The sequence below is a fragment of the Lepidochelys olivacea genome, assembly GCF_965140295.1.
Source record: "Lepidochelys olivacea isolate rLepOli2 genome assembly, chromosome: 1".
NCBI lineage: Eukaryota > Metazoa > Chordata > Testudines > Cheloniidae > Lepidochelys > Lepidochelys olivacea.
In genome coordinates, this window is record NC_140411.1 from 347022375 (window position 1) to 347039617 (window position 17243).

The following is a 17243-nucleotide window of genomic DNA, read 5'->3' on the forward strand; positions in this document are numbered from 1 at the left end:
CTCGCAACATGTCATTTTTGGGTCCCCCCGCCAGGTAGGAAAAGCTTGAGAATCACTTATCTGATATGGGGCTACTCACACACTTAAAGTTATTGCATATGCTTATGTGCTTCGTTGAATCAGGGTCCTAATCATTAAGCTGTTCTCCACATTTTCCCTTTTTTGTCTGATCACAAAATTCTCAGTAGTAAGAGACTATCTGTGCTCATCCACCTTTTCTTGCTGACAGTGGCAAACGTTATAGGTCAGACCCCCCACTGTTGTAAGTCAGGTCTAAATTGATTTCAGTGGAGCTGTGCCAGTTTGAATCTGGCCACACACGTTTAAACCATCTCTTAGTCATTTTACTTTCCTGTCTCCCACAAAATTGAATTTCTTGTTTGTTTGTTTTTTAAATCAATTCTCTCCCTTTTAAATGTCAGCATTGTCTTTATTCATATAACTGGGCAGTTAAAACCTTCTAGGTTGCTGATATTTATTTGCCATGTTGTCCAGAAAGTTCAGCTGTCTTTTTCCTTTGTCATGTATTGTGTGTGGCTTGTTTTTTTTTTCTCTTGTGAGCTATCACATTTTTATGCTTTCCATTATCTTTCCAATACCCCTTTCCTCCATATTTTTTCATCCAGCAATTGCTTTTTGTTTTCATGTACCAAGGGGCCTCTGAACTGTGAATAGACTTGTGTCCCAAATATAAACTCAGTGTTCATTCCCTACTCCCATTCTTACCATCCATTATTTGTATTTCTTCTTGCCAAAAGAAGCATCTAAGGAACAGTCCCCAAGCCCAAATTCTTATAAACCTCTAGGAACTGTGACCTCTCTGTTCATCCATCATGTAAGATGGAAAACTAATATTTTGTTCCTTATAACAGTGGTATTCAAACTTTTTAGGCTGTGTACCCTTTTCCAAATAATATAGTCTACTGTTTGCCAGAAGCTGGGAATGGCCGACAGGGGATGGCTCACTTGGTGATTACCTGTTCTGTTCATTCCCTCTGGGACACCTGGCATTGGCCACTGTTGAAAGACAGGATACTTGGCTAGATGGACCTTTGGTCTGATCTAGTATGGTTGTTCAGTGGGGAAGGTTTAGATTGGATATTAGGAAAAACTTTTTCACTAAGAGGGTGGTGAAACACTGGAATGCGTTACCTAGGGAGGTGGTAGAATCTCCTTCCTTAGAGGTTTTTAAGGTCAGGCTTGACAAAGCCCTGGCTGGGATGATTTAACTGGGAATTGGTCCGGCTTCGAGATGACCTTCAGGGGTCCCTTCCAACCCTGATATTCTATGATTCTATGATTCTTACGTTCTACTGCGTACTCCCATCTGAGATAGGCAGAGGTGATGTGTTGCGGAGGGGGGGGGGAGAGATTAGCACGCAGAGTCATGTGCCCCCCCTGCCTCTCCCAGATTTCTGCCTTCCATTTAGAAACAGCTTCTAGAGTGGGGGACGTGGAGGAACATTTGTGGGGGCGAAGTGGTGATGCCAGGCAGCTTGGGCCAGCTCCATATGGCAGAGCTTGGGGAGGGAGTGCCACCTTCACCCCCTGACTCACCTCAGCGGGCCATGGAGCTTGTCTGGGTGGAGGGGGTGCAACCAAAAATTTTAACTCAAATGGGAAGCTCGGCTCAAAGTTTGAATTTTTCTGCCATTACAGGGCATACCCCAGTTTGAAAACCACTGCTTTATAACATTTCTCCTCCCCAACTCTCATCTCTTAACTCTGTTCCCAAGTGTGAAATTTTCTGAGAAATATGTTTTCTTAAGAGAGCATTAAAGGTAGATTTGGAGCTGGTTAGAAAACTTAGATTGAAATGAAATTTTGGAGAAAAAAAAATTGGTCACATGACATGTTTCCAGCCATATTGCTAGCGCTCCCATTTCCTTTGATGAAGAGCAGTATGTAGGGACTAAGTATTAATAGTATCCTTAATGTGGGATTTGAGTCACTGTGGTGATAAGGAGGAGGTTAGAAAAAACAAAGCTTGAGGGGAGGGGAATCTAATGTCTGTTCTTTACTGACACTAGAGCTGGAAGAAAGTAAGTCCTGTCATCTTACAGACCAGCTGTGCTGCTCCTAAATGGAAACAATCCCATGATATCCCGCGCTCATGGCTTCCCCTCTCCTGAATAGAGCGCTGAATTCCTTGGATCATTCATGGGATAAATTTAGTACTCCACAAAAGCACACTATTTTCGCCATTGGCAACATGAATGCAGAATTTTGAATAAAGTATTTTATAGTGTACTCAGACAGAAGATTTGATAAGTCTTTCAAAATGCTTTTATAATATTCTGGTTGCTTTTGTAATGCCAACATTTACTCAGTAACCTCAATTGTATCCTCTTCTAAGTGTATGGGTATACAGTGGTGGTGGCGGTGTGTCTCAGAGACTATTTTTTGTAAATATTGATGGCTATTGTTTTTTATTGCTATTTCATAAAGCACCTATCTGAAAGAATACCAAAGTCCTTTATCTACATAATACAGACACATTCCTTCACCCTCCTCTGAAAACCAGATACCTAAGAGGTGGGACATGGCAACACACAGAAAAGCTACACCAACATTTTAAGAGAAGAAGTGAAGAATAACAACCAATTCTGAAACTGCAGAGGCAATTTAGATCTGTACACTTTGAGTTTGAACTTGATCACTGAACTCGCTAGGAATAATGCCTCCCCTCTGCCCCCATTTTCCTTAAAGAATGTTTCTGGCCAAGACGTCAGTTTTATGTTTCCTCTGAAAGAAGATTGTAAGACGTTCCTGTTCCTGAATTTGAAAAAATCCAAAACTCTCTCACATTTAACACTTGAAACTTTAGAACAAAAATTGAAGTGCTATTTAGATTGTAAATACGTTGGGGGCGGAGATAAGAACATAACGGTGGCCATGCTGGCTCAGACCAATGGTCCATCTAGCCCAGTATCTTGTCTTCTGACAGTGGCTAATTCCAGGTGCTTCAGAGGGAACGAACAGAACAGGCAATCATCGAGTGATCCAGCTTCTGTTGTCCGGTCCCAGCTTCTGGTAGTCAAAGGTTTAGGAACACCTAGAGCATGGGGTTGCATCCCTGACCATCTTGGCTAATAGCAATTTCATGGAGGACATGTCCATCAATGATCTAATTCTTTTTCGAACCCAGTTATACTTTTGGCTTTCACAGCCTCGCATGGCAAAAAGTTCTACAGGTGGATTGTGCATTGTGTGAAGAAGTACTTCCTTTTGTTTGTTTTAAACCTGCTGCCTATTAATTACATTGGGTGACTCCTAGTTCTTGTGTTATGTGAAGAGGTAAATAATACTTCCTTATTCACTTTCTCCACACCTTTTGTGATTTTATAGGTCTTTATCATATCTCCCCTTAGTCTTCTCTTTTCCAAGCTGAAAGTCCCATTCTTTTTAATCTCTCCTTATATGGAAGCTGTTCCATACCATTAACCATTTTTGTTGCTCTTCTCTGTACTTTTTCCAATTCTAATCTATCTTTTTTGAGAAGGCATGATTAGAACTGCACACAGTATTCAAAGTGTGGGCATACCATGGATTTATATAGTGGCATTAGGGTATTTTCTGTCTTATTATCTATCCCTTTCCTGTACATTTAGCAGATGTTTTGAGAGAACTATCCACAATGACTCCAAGATCTCTTTCTGCAGTGGTAATAGCTAATTCAGATTGCATCATTTTGTATGTATAGTTGGGATTATGTTTTCTAATGTGCATTACTTTACATTTGTCAAAATCTGCCATTTTGTTGCCCAGTCACCCAGTTTTGAGAGACCCCTTTGTAACTCTTCTCAGTCTGGACTTTGGACTTCACTATCTTGAGTAATTTTGTATCATCTTCAAATTTTGCCCCTCCACTGTTTACCCCTTTTTCCAGATCATTTATGAATCATCTGGTCCTAGTACAGATCCTTGGGGAACCCCACTATTTGCCTCTCTCCATTCTGAAAACTGATAATTTATTCCTACTCTGTTTCCCATCTTTTAACCAGCTACTGATCCATGAGAGAACCATCATTCTTATCCCATGACTCCTTGGTTTGCTTAAGAGCCTTTGGTGAGGGATCTTGTCAAAGGCTTTCTGATAGTCCAGATACACTACATCCACTGGATCGTGCTTGTCCACATGTTTGTTGACCCCCCACACCCAAGGAATTCTAAAAGATTGGTGAGCCCTGATTTCCTTTTACAAAAGCTGTGTTGACTCTTTTCCAACAAAGTGTGTTCATATGTGTGTCTGATAATTCTGAAAGATAGTCTCTTTGTTCTCTGTTTATACAGCACGTAGCACAGGGTGGGGTCCTGGTTCGTGTCTAGGACTCCTAGGTGCTACTGCAATGCAAATAAATAATACTTGTTTCAGGCTAGCACAATGCCAGCATCACAAATTAAAGTATACTACCGATTATCTGAATAGACTGAGGGACATTTATCAAAACTCCCAATTAGTCAAATAAAATTATTGAAAGGGCAGGAGCCATTCAGCAGCAAGGTGGCCTCCCCTGTGGCTGGGGGTGGCTTCTCCTCCTCGCTGTCCCTGTGCTCTGCCCTGTACACTCACTCCCATGACAGTGGGGCTACAGAGGGCTCCTTGTATTGCCATAGTGCTGGTGACACCCAATCCAGGCAGGTGCTGAGTGCAGAGCAGAGACCCCCTGGCCAGGACTCTGATCTTCTAGACCAGGACTGCAGCCTTCCCTTGCATCTTGTGCTTACAGGGATCTGGTGTCATCGACCCTGTGGCAGTGCATGGAAACCTTTCCGCTCCTGCTCGCTCATGCCAGTGACAGCAGAGCTGGAGCAGGCTCCCTGCACTGCTGTAGGCACCATTCAGTAGCAGAGTGGCCTCCCCCAAGGCCAGAGATTTCTCCTCCTCCTCCTCCTTGCAGTTCTGGCCAGAGGTCTTTGCTTTATTATCTGAACCTCTGTTATCGGAATCCCTTCCTTGTTTCCCAGTGTGAGATACATGGGGGACAAGAAAGGGATTCAGATAATGCGGAAGTTTGGATAATAGGGTTTTGGATACATGGGAGTGTATTGCTAATAGCCGTTAGCAAAATGGTTCCTCTCCCCCTTCCCCCTGGTTTCTAAAATAGGTAGATTTTTTTAAATCCCTGATTTTGAAATATATGTCACAGTTTATTCTGAAAAAGCGGCAAAGAGTCCTGTGGCACCTTATAGACTAACAGACGTATTGGAGCATAAGCTTTTGTGGGTGAATGAAATATAGGTCACAGATTATTCCTGGATAGGAGGATGCCTTGCAAAATGGTTAGTCTTCTTCTAACCAGAAGCCCAGGCAACACTTTGGCCTGGGTTTGTTCTCTTTGCTGTCAACAGAGAGCAGCAGCATCAGGAGTTTATATTAAAAAATATAACTTGAAGATCCAGAAAGTTCAACTGGGTTGGCACCTGGATAGATGTGTTGGGCTCCATTGATTCCTGTGGCAAGATCCACTATGCTTCCTTGCTGGAAGATGGCACCAATCATCAACCAGTGGAGATGTGTGTATTAGCTTTAAAGGGATGGGGGGTGAGGGGGAAAGGGGGCGATCCAACAACAACAAAATATTTCTAACTTACATGGAAAAGAGGAAGACTATATTCAGGTCTAGTCATGATTCTGACATTAAAGATAATTGGCCCTAATCTGCAAGGGATCAAAAGAACTTGCAATACGTTTTTATTAGGAAAGTTGTGCTTATATATTAAAAATAATTTTTTTAGACAAAGGCCGAAACATAGAAAGTTGAGTCCCGCGCTGTCCGTTTAACCCTTGTGAGCTTGGTAAGTATTGTAACCATTCTACGAATGGGATAATATAAAATACAAGTAGTATAAGTGTCATGCCCACGGTCACTCAATGAGTCAGTGATACCGCAGGGAATAAAATTCTAGTATCCTCATAGATTCACAGGTTATAACGCCAGAAGGGACCATTGTGATGATCTAATCTGACCTCCTGCATAGCACAGGCCATAGGACTTCTTTGTATTAACTTCTGGTTGAAGTAGCACATATCTTTTAGGAAGACATCCAATGTTGATTTAAAAATGTCCAGTGATAGAGTATCCCGCACAACCCTTGGTAACTTGTTCCAGGGGGTATTTACCCTCACTGTTTTAAAAAAAAACCCTGCACCTTATTTCTAGTCTGGATTTGTCTAGCTTCAACTTTCAGACATTGGATTTTGTTATACCTTTGTCTGCTAGAGTGGAGAGCCCTCTATTATCACATATTTGTTCCCCACTCAGGTATGTGTAGGTTGAGCAAGTCATCCTATAACCTTCTCTTTATTAAGCTGTATAGATCGAGACCCTTGAGTCTCTCACTATAAAGACATGTTTTCCAATTCTTTAATTATTCTCATGGCCCTTCTCTGAATCTCTCCAACATATCAATGTCCTTCTTGAGTTATGGACACAAGAACTGGACACAGTAGTTCAGTAGCAGTTGGACCAATGTCAAATACAGAGGTAATAGAACCTCTCTACTACTCAACGTTTCCTGTTTACACATCCAAGGATTGCATTACCACAGCATTGCCCTGGGAGCTCACGTTCGGCTTTTATCCATCACATCCCCCTTGTCTCTTTCAGAGTCACTGCTTCCCATGATAGTCCCCATCCTGTAAGTATGGCCTACATTCTTTGTTCCTACATGTATGACTTCACATTTGGCCATATTAAAACGCTATTGTGTGTGCCCAGCTCACCAGAATGTCTGGATTGCCTGGTATCAGCGACCTGGCCTCTTCTTTATTTACTACTCCCCCCAATCTTTGGATCCTCTGCAAACTTTATTAATAATTATTTTGTTTTCTTCCAGGTCATTGGTAAGATTATTAAATAGCATAGGGCCAAGAACCAATACTGGAGGGTCCCCACCAGGAAAAAAAACATCTGCTTGATGATTCCCCGTTTATAATTATATTTTTAGAACTGTTAGCCAGCCACTTTTTAATCTGTTGAATGTGTTCTGTATTGATTTTGCATTGGTCTAGTTTCTTACTCACTCCCAGTCCAGTGTTCTAATTATGTTTGATGGGCATGCCAGAACAGAATCCAGCTTGCTCTTCTGTAACTTCATTGGCTTTGAAGTACTAACAGGAGTAAATGCTGCTTTATGTGAGTAAAGAAAAAGGGATTTGACTTTGCAGCCACACAAGAAGATAGGCTTAAGAAGATGCTGTTTTTTACATAGGGTTTATTCCAACTCCCAGTGAAGTCAGTACGGATCTTTACATTGGCATCAGTGGAGCTGAATCAGACCCGTATTTCATTTTTCTCACCAAAACGGTTCTTTAAATAAAAGCTTTCCCCTTTAGCCTCTTGTGTCTTGGCAATCAACAGTAAATAGGGGTTTACTGAAGTGTGGCAGTGGCTAGGTAAAAGGCTCAAAGCCTGCATAACATTGATCGTTGGCTGTGTTGTTTACCTCTAGAATTCAATCACTGTGAAAGTGGCGTTATCAGGGGCATCACTCTCCAGCATGTCTAACTGCAAATATGAAGTGTCACAAACGCCATTTCCGAAAAAAAATTGCTGTAGTTTTTGCCAAAGAAGAAACGTAAATGTATATGGAAGTTTTTTTTATTCATACAATAAATGATTGACTATTCTATTTGTTTTCCTAAAGCTTTGCTTGAGACTTTTATGTTGATATAATAGTTTAGTTTTGTGCATGGCCTTTTTTTTTAAGCTCGAGAAGAAAAAGAAGAAAAGAGCCCAGCGATGTGAGTGAGAAGTAGAATGTCAGCTTTCAAAATGCCTACTTCTTCTTTCCTCGCTGCATCCCACTCCCTTCCCATTTCACAATCCTTTCCCCAGCTCTGTTTGTTGATTTAGGTCCTCCTGAATTTGTTCCTGATGTGGTGAAATGCTGAGTGTTTGCTGGGCAGTACCTAATACCCCCAGCTTTCATTGAAGTCCTGGGATGTTAAGGACTCAGCACCTCAAAGGATCAAGCTCTTTGGGCAGACACAGTCAACGCACACCATTACCCGCCCTCCCTTCTATCAAAATATGTCTACCTCTTGTTCTCAATGCCTTTTACCTTCAGGGCTGCAGCCACTTCCCTAGCACAGATCAGCAGAAGAGGGAGTCCCATCCAGTCCCTCCTGGCCAAGGGGTGATGTCAGTTGATAAAAGTGGAGGATTCTTAGCTGATTCTTTCCCTTAAGAATAGAAATTTAGTATTTAATTTTTTTTGATGTTGCATGCATTGTCATAGTACCTGGGCACTATATAGAGGTCGACAGTAATACAGACATAAGTTCTACTAAACAGGCCAGGCAGAATAGAATATTACAAACTACAATCATGCACTGATAAAGTCCCCTAACCTCTGGCTGCAGAAACCAAGAATTGGGAAACTACCTGGCTAAGGAGATATGCCTTACGCTGTGCTCCAATGGGCATCAGACCTCCGTTCTCATCCACGAGAGGGAGCAAATTTCACAGGTCTGGACTTCTTGCGGAAGAAGAGAAGTCCAGTTTCTTCTTATAAATTTCTCTATTAATGTAAAAGACTGCAATGGCTGAAGCTGCTTCAGGGCAATTTTGGATTTTGGGGTAAGTAAAGCAGGACATAGTTGGCCCATGAACTGTGTGTATCTGTTAATATTTATTAAGGGATCAGACCTTAGCTTGGCTGCCTGCTTACTAAATCTCCTTGCTTTTCATTTTTAATATCTGACTGACAGGTGTACTGTTAATTTAAATTCTATGTTGTAAGCAAATGTCTTCACTTATTTTACTAACAGCATCTTAGATTATTAAAAGAGAGATTTTAAAAATTCAGTCCCCTTCCATTTATGCTGTTTTATATTTGCATGTCTTTCAGCTTGGATGATGAAAATCTATGGAATAAGTTTCACTTTTGTTGATAGTCACTTTCAGGTTTTTAGTTTTGTGATGTTTAGATTTCAAACATTACAAAGGCGATGGTATATCTCTGAATTCAAAACAACTGCAGAAACATTTCTATTGGTCATAGATTTTATAAAAGCTTGGCTTTACAAAATGTCAATGCTGGGCCAAATGTAAATTGACAGTGTCCCTTTAATCTACTAGTTTGTCATTCCGAGAGGTTTGTGGTCAAATTCATTTTTAGGGCACAACTGAAAATTAGCTAGGGATCTCGTTCTAGCGCACAGCAGGTGTTAGCTGGTCACTCTTGAAATGCATTGGCAGAGTTTTGTGGGAGAGGCTTGCCTGGTGCCTACCTATGTTGTGCCAGCTCAAGCCACTGCCTGTCACTGTATTAAAGTCTCAAAATGAGGGAGAACATTTTTTCATGCTAAAATTGTGTATGTATTAAACCAAAAAGATTAACCTCCTAGAAGATCTTGATAACTCAGAGTACTGTCCCCAGTTCTTACCAGACACTGCCTGTGATTCCCATGTAAATCAGACTTGGTTGGTTTAACAGTTCGAATAGGAGACTCTGAGATTCAGGACTTCTGGGTTCCATTTTCTGCTGTGCTACTGAGTCATTACCTTGCGTAAGTGAACTAAAATCTTCATGTCTTTCCTCTATCTGTAAAATGGGAACGGTGTGACTGCTCTTTGAAGTTTTGGGAGGTTTAATTGTGTAAGGATGTGAGACTATCAGTTTGGCTGGAGTCACTATTAAGAGAGGAGGAAGCAGACTTAAGACCAACTATTCCAGCACAGAACTTTCAAAGCCTTATTACTTGCTAAACCTGTTTCAAGAAGCACTGTGCTCTGGTTTTGTTTAACAATGTTCAGAATAGATTCTCTTTCACGCAAACGTCTGATGAGACGTTTGAAGGTGCTCATGACAGTGATTTTGTTTATATCTATGTCAGTTTTACAAGTCTACTTGTTTTTTAAGAACAAAATTAAAAATATATTTCTCTTATTTTGAATTTGTGTCTGCTTTAAACAACCTTCCGGACAGCGCTCACTGCGGTGTTGATATGTACCAGAAAGAACAGAGATCGTTTCTCTTTGACCAAAGGAAAAATGGGCATTGAGGAAGATTTAGGATTAGGAGAGTGGAGCCCACATTTAATATTTAATAAAATTTAGTAACATGATAAATTGTCATATTCCTTGAATTTTCTTTCCAGGTATCAGCAGTGGACTCTTTAGAGGGTCCTCTTCTTCAGGTGGAGGGACTGAGTGATCTGAGGCTAGAGCTTCACAGTAAGAAGATGAACATGCACTTAGTCCTAATAGATGAATTGCACCGTCATCTGTACATCAAATCTACTAACCGTGTGGGACAACGGAACAAGGAGAAAGGGAAAATAAGGTTGGTTTCAGGTAGTGTTAACTCAGCACTTGGGGGTGGGAGGGTGGAGGAACCACTTTCTCCCTTGGTGAGCAGAAGACTTTCCAGAGAGAGTGCTATCATCTTCTGCAAAATCTAACCTCTCATTGGGGTGAATATTTCTAGCTCCACTGGTTGAAAATAAAACCTTCCGATGATGGTCCCTTCTGACTTAAAGTCTATGAGTCTGTTCTGCCTTCTTGAGCCTGCAGACAGACTGCTCCACTGCCGATCCTCAGACATTCCCAAGCTGCAGCCCAGTGAGGACAGACCAGAGTGTTGTCAGTTTTCACTGCTCCTGTTTGTAACCCTGTGGGTAGTAATGACATTGGCAGTCAGGGTAGTTTCACTCTGCTACGTGTTTAGGAATGCTATAAGTAGCAACAGAGGCAGGCAGCTAGAGTCGTTCACTAGGGAGGAGAACACAAAAATAGAGATTGTGGAGGGGTAGATTAGTAGATATTCCCCATCCCTATGCAGTGTTCAGGAGGCTCTGATGGGGTGGTAAGGGTAAGAACAGCGAGAGAGAGAGCATGCTTTCCTCCTCACTTCCAGCAGTCTGAGGGGGATAGAAAACTTCAAACTAATCATACAGCTTCTAGCCGGAGGTCATGAAATTTGAGGTTTTTAGCAGAGTCTACAGACAGCAACTTGAGTGAGGTAACAGGTTGGTGCTTTGCACCTGGGTGTTGCTTCTGATCATTGGGATACCTAATTGACTTTAGTCCTCTGGCTCTTATTTGTCTGATCAGTGTTTCTATTTCAGTCCCTGTATATGAGGAGGGTGGGTGGGAAGAAATGGATGAGAAAAGCTAGAAAAAAGAAGTAAAGTGGGAGAGGGTATTCTTCTGAATGAGAGAGTGAGAAAATAGAGTGTAGGGAAGCAAATAGGGAGGTAAGAGGGAATACAATGAAAACAACAGAGAAAAGATGCATAATTTATGTTGGAAAGAAAAAAGAGTAGTGTAGCGAAGCAAGGAAGGGTAAGAAGGGGTAATCAAAATAGAGGGGGCGTAGTCAGTTACATTAAACAAATTATTAAACAGAAAGTTGATTGAAGTTGAAATTTCTAAACAGAAGGCTTGTTAATGAGTCATCATAGTCTCTTGCTCACTCACCCCATTAATTAAAAACAAACACAAAGCTTGCTGCCCCCATATACACACTTGCTGATAAACGACAATCTTGTGTTCCTGCTGCAGGGACACTTATCTCTTTCCTGCTCTCTTTTCTTACATTTAACACGCACCTTCCTGTCGTACCTCATCGCTGTTTATACTGTAAGCTGTTTGGGGCAGGGACAATCTGTCATCTGATGATAGAAAATCACCTAGCAAAGTTGGGTCTGATCCTGATTGAGGGCACAGGATTCTACTGCAATATAAATAATTGAATGTTGTTGTTAATTTCACTACAATGACTTGCACAACTTTTTAATTCCTTTGAATTGGGGGTGGTGTGGATTTTGGAGGAGGTTTTCACACAGGCAGCTAGGCCTTGAGTTAGTGCGTGTCGAGAAAGTGTTTCAACCCCTAAGGTAATGTAGCAACCTCATTATTCTTTGCTTTTCTTAACGTGATTTCTTGCTCGTGTTTCCCCTGCCTCATTCAGCCTCTTGCCTTTCCTTATGTGGCTGGGCAGCTTGACACACTCTTGACAGATAAATGTTAATTTATTGCAGAAAGTAGTAAAGTACCTTTCTTTTTAGGTAATAGGCCTCATGGAAGAGGTGAATGTGTGTGTGTTGAGCTGCAATTTTGAAGAGGGGAGAGGGGGGTAGGATGTTGTGGAGTGGGCTGGGAGGAGATTTCCATGCTGCTTAGAAGAAGGCATGGAAGTGGACTTTATCCCTTATAGTAACGGCGCTAGTTGCCTCATTGGATGGTTAGGCTTCCAGATCGTAATCAACTATTTAATGCCCATTGACCATAATTTTGGCATGAATTCATTTTGTCAGTGCTGGAAGAAGATCCTTTACAATAACCAAGAAACTCCCTTGGTAAAACAATACATCAAAAATCTTGAGGTGTCTGAAGAATGCACTTGAGAGTAGGGGGAATTTTTTGAAGCAAAATCCAATTTGTTTAGGTCCTGATAGTGCAGCTACAGCCACATAGGCAGGTACGGATACATATTAAATCAGTGAGACTTTGTTGGGGGGGGGGCTGTCTTTTTGTGGATCTAGTTGTGGGATCGGGGCCCTGGTTTCCTCTTATGCTTATCTTTTTAAATGAGCTTGCAATAGTAGTGTCTCTTCTGTCTCATTGTTTCCTTGCGCTCTCCCTTTCTGTTTGTATCCAGCTGTTCTCTCCTGTCTTATACTTAGATTATAAGCTTCTCAGGGCTGGGATTGTCCATGTTAATGTTTTTATAGTGCCTAGCACAATAGGATCGTGGTCTATAATTGGGGTCCCTCGGTGCTACAATAGTATGTTAATGTATTTGAAGCTGTTGGTTTGCTTTTTTCCCCCTGCCCAGTTCACTTGTGAAGGATGCCTCTCCCATACCTCTTATTGACGTGACCAACTTGCCTACACATTGGAAGTTCCTTGACGCCTCCCAGTTCAGCACTCCCGGGAGCTCTAGCGGTGAGTATGAATACCTGCATGTTTCATTTATAGATCTCTAAGTGCAATTGTAAAGGCCGGTAAATATCGTTATCTCCATGTGTGATGGGGTGCTTACCCCACACAGTCATAAAAGGAGTTAACCAGGCCCTGCCCCAAAAGGAGCAATGGAGGTGAGTCCTGTGAGCAGTGCAGAGAGGCTGCAGGGAGCACAGCCAATCAGGGAGGAGTTGCAGGGAACAACCAATCAGGACCCGGTACGCTCAAATAAAAGGGAGCTGCAGGGCAGGGTTGGGCTGTTGCTGCTGGGAGCCCAGGGAGTAAGAACTGCGTCCCTGGAAGGCTGAGAGAACTGTAAGCACCTTGGACAGAGCAGTGGCTGGCTCCTGGTCCTGAGCAACTCTGAGTGCCCTGAGGTGAGGGTGAAGAAGGTGCTGGGGCCATGGAGAAGGGGGCCTGGGAAGTGGCCCAGGGTAGTAGAGCGGCACTGACTGAGGTTACAGAGGAGCAGCAGGAAGCTGGTATTTACAGGGTCCCTGGGTTGGGGTCCAGAGTAGTGGGGCAGGCCTGGGGAGGTGGCTGAACTGTTAGACAGGTACACTTCTGCCCCGCCTCCCGGAAGGGGAAATACAGATGAGAATCGAAAAGAGGACGCTGCGGTTCTAGGAGCTGAGAGAGGAGCCGTAGGATGGAGCAGAGACAGAGTGACGGTGGACAGACCGCAAATGTGGGTGTTGGCCTTGAGCTAATCCCCAGTACAACCAGGAGGAGGCGCCAGTTTGGCAATGAGGGCTGCACCCTGTGACATCATTTCACAGATGAGGGACACTGAAGCACAGAGATGTCAAGTGACTTGCCCAAGGTGATAGAGAGTTGGTGGCAGAAGCAGGAATAGAGTGCAGTCTGCTAACTCCCATTCAGATATCCAGTACTAACATGGTTTAGCAGGTTTCTTCCTGACTAGTCATCCATTTATCTATTTTTTTTCGTTCTCTGCTCAAATTAATTATATTTCATTCTATTTGCTGCTCCTGGTGTTGATTGTCTTTTTGATATACATACTTCTGACCAGGAGGGAGACTTGTAGTTAATTCCTTTTGGGTCCAGACATCTCCTTACCTTATTTAATAGAGGATGGCAGGTACACAAGACAGTGCAAATTTATTTTTCTGGATTAGAGCTAAAAAACCAGAACGTTTCTCCTAAAAGCCCTTGTGGAAATTGTTATCTGCAGAGAAACCTCTGCCTATATGCATCATAGTTTTTCAGCGTTTGTTTCTCTATTTTTATTGTTGCTAGGGAAATTTTCATAATATATTTTGCACTTCCTTAGCAGTGAAAGTACTGGACGAAGGGTGAATTAAGCCTCCCAACAGCTCAGTGAGTTGAGTCGGCAGGGTTGTCCTTATTTTGCAGAGGAGTATGCTGAGCTTAGAAAGAGGTGAAGTGCACGCCTCTCAGTGTGCTGCCCAGCTAAATGAGTGGTGCAATATGGAGCACCCTTTCTTCATGGTGCATAAAACAGCTCCACTTTACACAAACTACAAAGGGAATTAAAAGTTAATAAGCAGGTTAAGAACCTTCCTTTTTCTTTTTTGTCGAATTTTGTCCTTCTCTCATTGCCTTTAGTTTTTTTCCTTTGATTCCTTTTTTCTTGTTTCTTATCTCTCCTTTATTTTCTGTTCCTCTTTCTCCTCACATTTGTCTCATGGCCCCTTTGTTTAACTTGATGGGCTTTCATTTCTCCTACATAGTACATTTCTTCAGCGCTGGTTGTTTGCTATAGAGACCGGCTCTTCATAGAGAGAATGAGTGTGTCTGTATTGCTGTTTAGGAGGGGGAAGTGGGAAGAGCTTTCATTAGTGGCATCTGAGCACCAGTTGATGGATTTTTCTCCCCCACAATCTCTTGCTGAGGTCTCTCCACAGAATCTATGACTTGGTGGCTTCAATGCTGGAATATAGGAGCCACCCAAAAGTAATGGAAAATCTGGTCATTCCTGAATTTTCTGTCATTGTTGAAAGGACTGGTTCAGTGACTTGCCCAAGGTCACATGACAAGTAAGTGGAAGATGTGGGAAAATGTACCCTTATGTAAACACTAGCCTGTACTCTCTTCAGTACCTATTTGTGTAGTTCATCTGCTTCTGCTGCGTATTCCCCACCTGAAATCCTAGTCTTCTGTCTGTGCAATAACAATGACTGTAGTTGTTGTGGAGCTGATGGTGATGTCCCAGAGGATTCTGACTTCAACGGGGAATAAGCAGAAGGAGAAGATGGATCTATTTAATAAACATTAAAACCATCTCTGTGTGAATATGCTCAGCAAGAATAAGATCAAGTGAGAAAAATATCAGGTATATCAGCAAAACAGCTTCTAAATAATACTAAGCCCTTCTAATTCTTCTCACCTTCAGAGCATTGCGTAAACTAAGTGATGCCCATCGCATCTTGTGCAGGAGATAAGCACTCATTACTGTACAAGATTGGCCAGCAGATCATGCCAAATCCTATCAAATGCAGACCTGGCCACAGTGATGAATGCATTTTAATGTCTGAGGCTGGACTACCATAATTCTTTTTGTTTAGGAAGGAAGTGCATTTCCTGATGAGGTGCCAGCTTGTTCAGAATACCTGGCTGCTCACCAACAGCCCCTAAGATTACTTGACCTCAGTATGCCACTTTCTTTATTGGCTCCACATTAACCGGAGAGTGTCCAGTTCAAGGTCACTGTCCTGACTTTCTAATATTCAATTCCTGTGTGGAATTGGCCATGTGTCCCTGCGACACCATGCTTCCCACTAGAATTGATCCCCACAACAGCTGCATTGTATGGGAACAATGACTGTGTCAACCAACAAGGGCAGGTTCATGACTGTGAGAGACAGAACTTTCTCAGGGACCAGATCAAGAGTATGGAATTCTCTGTGGGAAGAAATAAGAATGACCGATACTTTTCCCACACTTGGAGCCAAGAGTAAAATCCTCCTCTTTGCCCAGGCTTTCCCAAATATTATTATTATTATTTATTTGTATTATCCTAGCACCTAGGAGCTCCATTCATTGATCACGACCTCACTGTGCTAGGTACTGTACAACAGAATCAAAAAATATTCCTTGCCCCAAAAAGATTACACTCGAAGTATGAAATGAGACACAACAGATGGATACAGCAGACGGGAGAGTACAAGGAAATAATGAGATCGTGTTGGTCAGTATGTTAGGCAGTGGTCTCGGCACACCAGCAGCCTAACCGTTGTTAAGGTTTTGTAGGCCTTATGGCAAAGGAGAGTTTTCGGGGGCAGATTTGAAGGAGGATAATATTTACAGGTAGCTCCTGCTAAGCGGAAAGGGGGAGAAAGCACAAAGGTGTTTGTTTGAAAATGTAACAAGTGGGCACTGGAGACTGGCCTCATGGGCTAATCAGAGACAGGAGTCGACTGATCCTGAGTGAGAGATGATAGGTGAGGTGGGGATAGGCCATGATGGGTCTTGAATGTGAAGTCAGCAGCTTATGTTTGATGTGATAGAGAAGAGGGAACCGGTAAAGAGATACAAAGAGAGGGGTGATACGGTCGAAGGACAGGATTTGTCAAGGCCAGGGAAAAGGGATGTCACAGTAATTGAAATATGAGATGATGAGAGCCTGGATGCGAGTTTTAGCTGTGTGGACGGGTAGGAAAGGCTGTATGTTAGAGAAGTTATGTAGAAAGGATCTGCAAGACTTAGACATAGCCTGGATATAAAGATCTAGAGAGAGGTCTGAGTCGACACCCAGGTTATGGCTTGCATGACAGGATGACAGTGTTGTCCACAGTGACTGAGAAAGGTGGTAGTGGGGAGGGTTTGGGGAGGAAGATTGAGCTCTGTTATCGCAATGTTGAGCTTGAACTGATGGCGAGATGTCCATGAAAAGAAATCAGAGAGAGGCTGGGAAGATGCTGTTTTTCAGGCAGCAAGTAGGGAGTTACAGAGCTCGTTCGCCAAGGTTGCTAGAAAGGTAAAGAAGACCCCTTTAAAAATGAAGAGGGTTAAGTGGGCAGCGGCTAAAGGTGAGTCTCTTACAGAGTCTCCCTGAGGGCATGTGGCAGCAGCAGTCTGTCTTCATGAGGGCACTTTATAGAATTCCAGTAAGAAACAAGCTGGAAGCTTTTGTCTTTCTGCTGTACTGTGGAATGATATTATGTGATTAGAGATATGTAAATCTTACAGCAAATGGGGTGAATAATGTAATCAAATGACACACTCACCCCAAATGTAAGAATAAATAAATTCCTCAATAGGAATAATACAGTAATTTCTAAAATTAAGTCAGTCACTGGCTGTATACCCTGACTGAGCAAGGTACTTTAAGGACGAGTAGTC

General features: G+C 42.4%; 1 protein-coding gene across 1 annotated transcript in view; it reads left to right on the forward strand.

Annotated features, from left to right (window-relative positions):
* The window catches only part of EXOC4 (exocyst complex component 4), a 607587-nt gene that overhangs the window by 51866 nt on the left and 538478 nt on the right, over positions 1 to 17243 (forward strand). Inside the window, exons 4-5 of the mRNA XM_084643015.1 lie at positions 10109 to 10293; positions 12790 to 12899. Coding sequence (XP_084499141.1) covers positions 10109 to 10293; positions 12790 to 12899 — 295 coding nt within the window. The remainder of the gene's footprint in view (positions 1 to 10108; positions 10294 to 12789; positions 12900 to 17243) is intronic.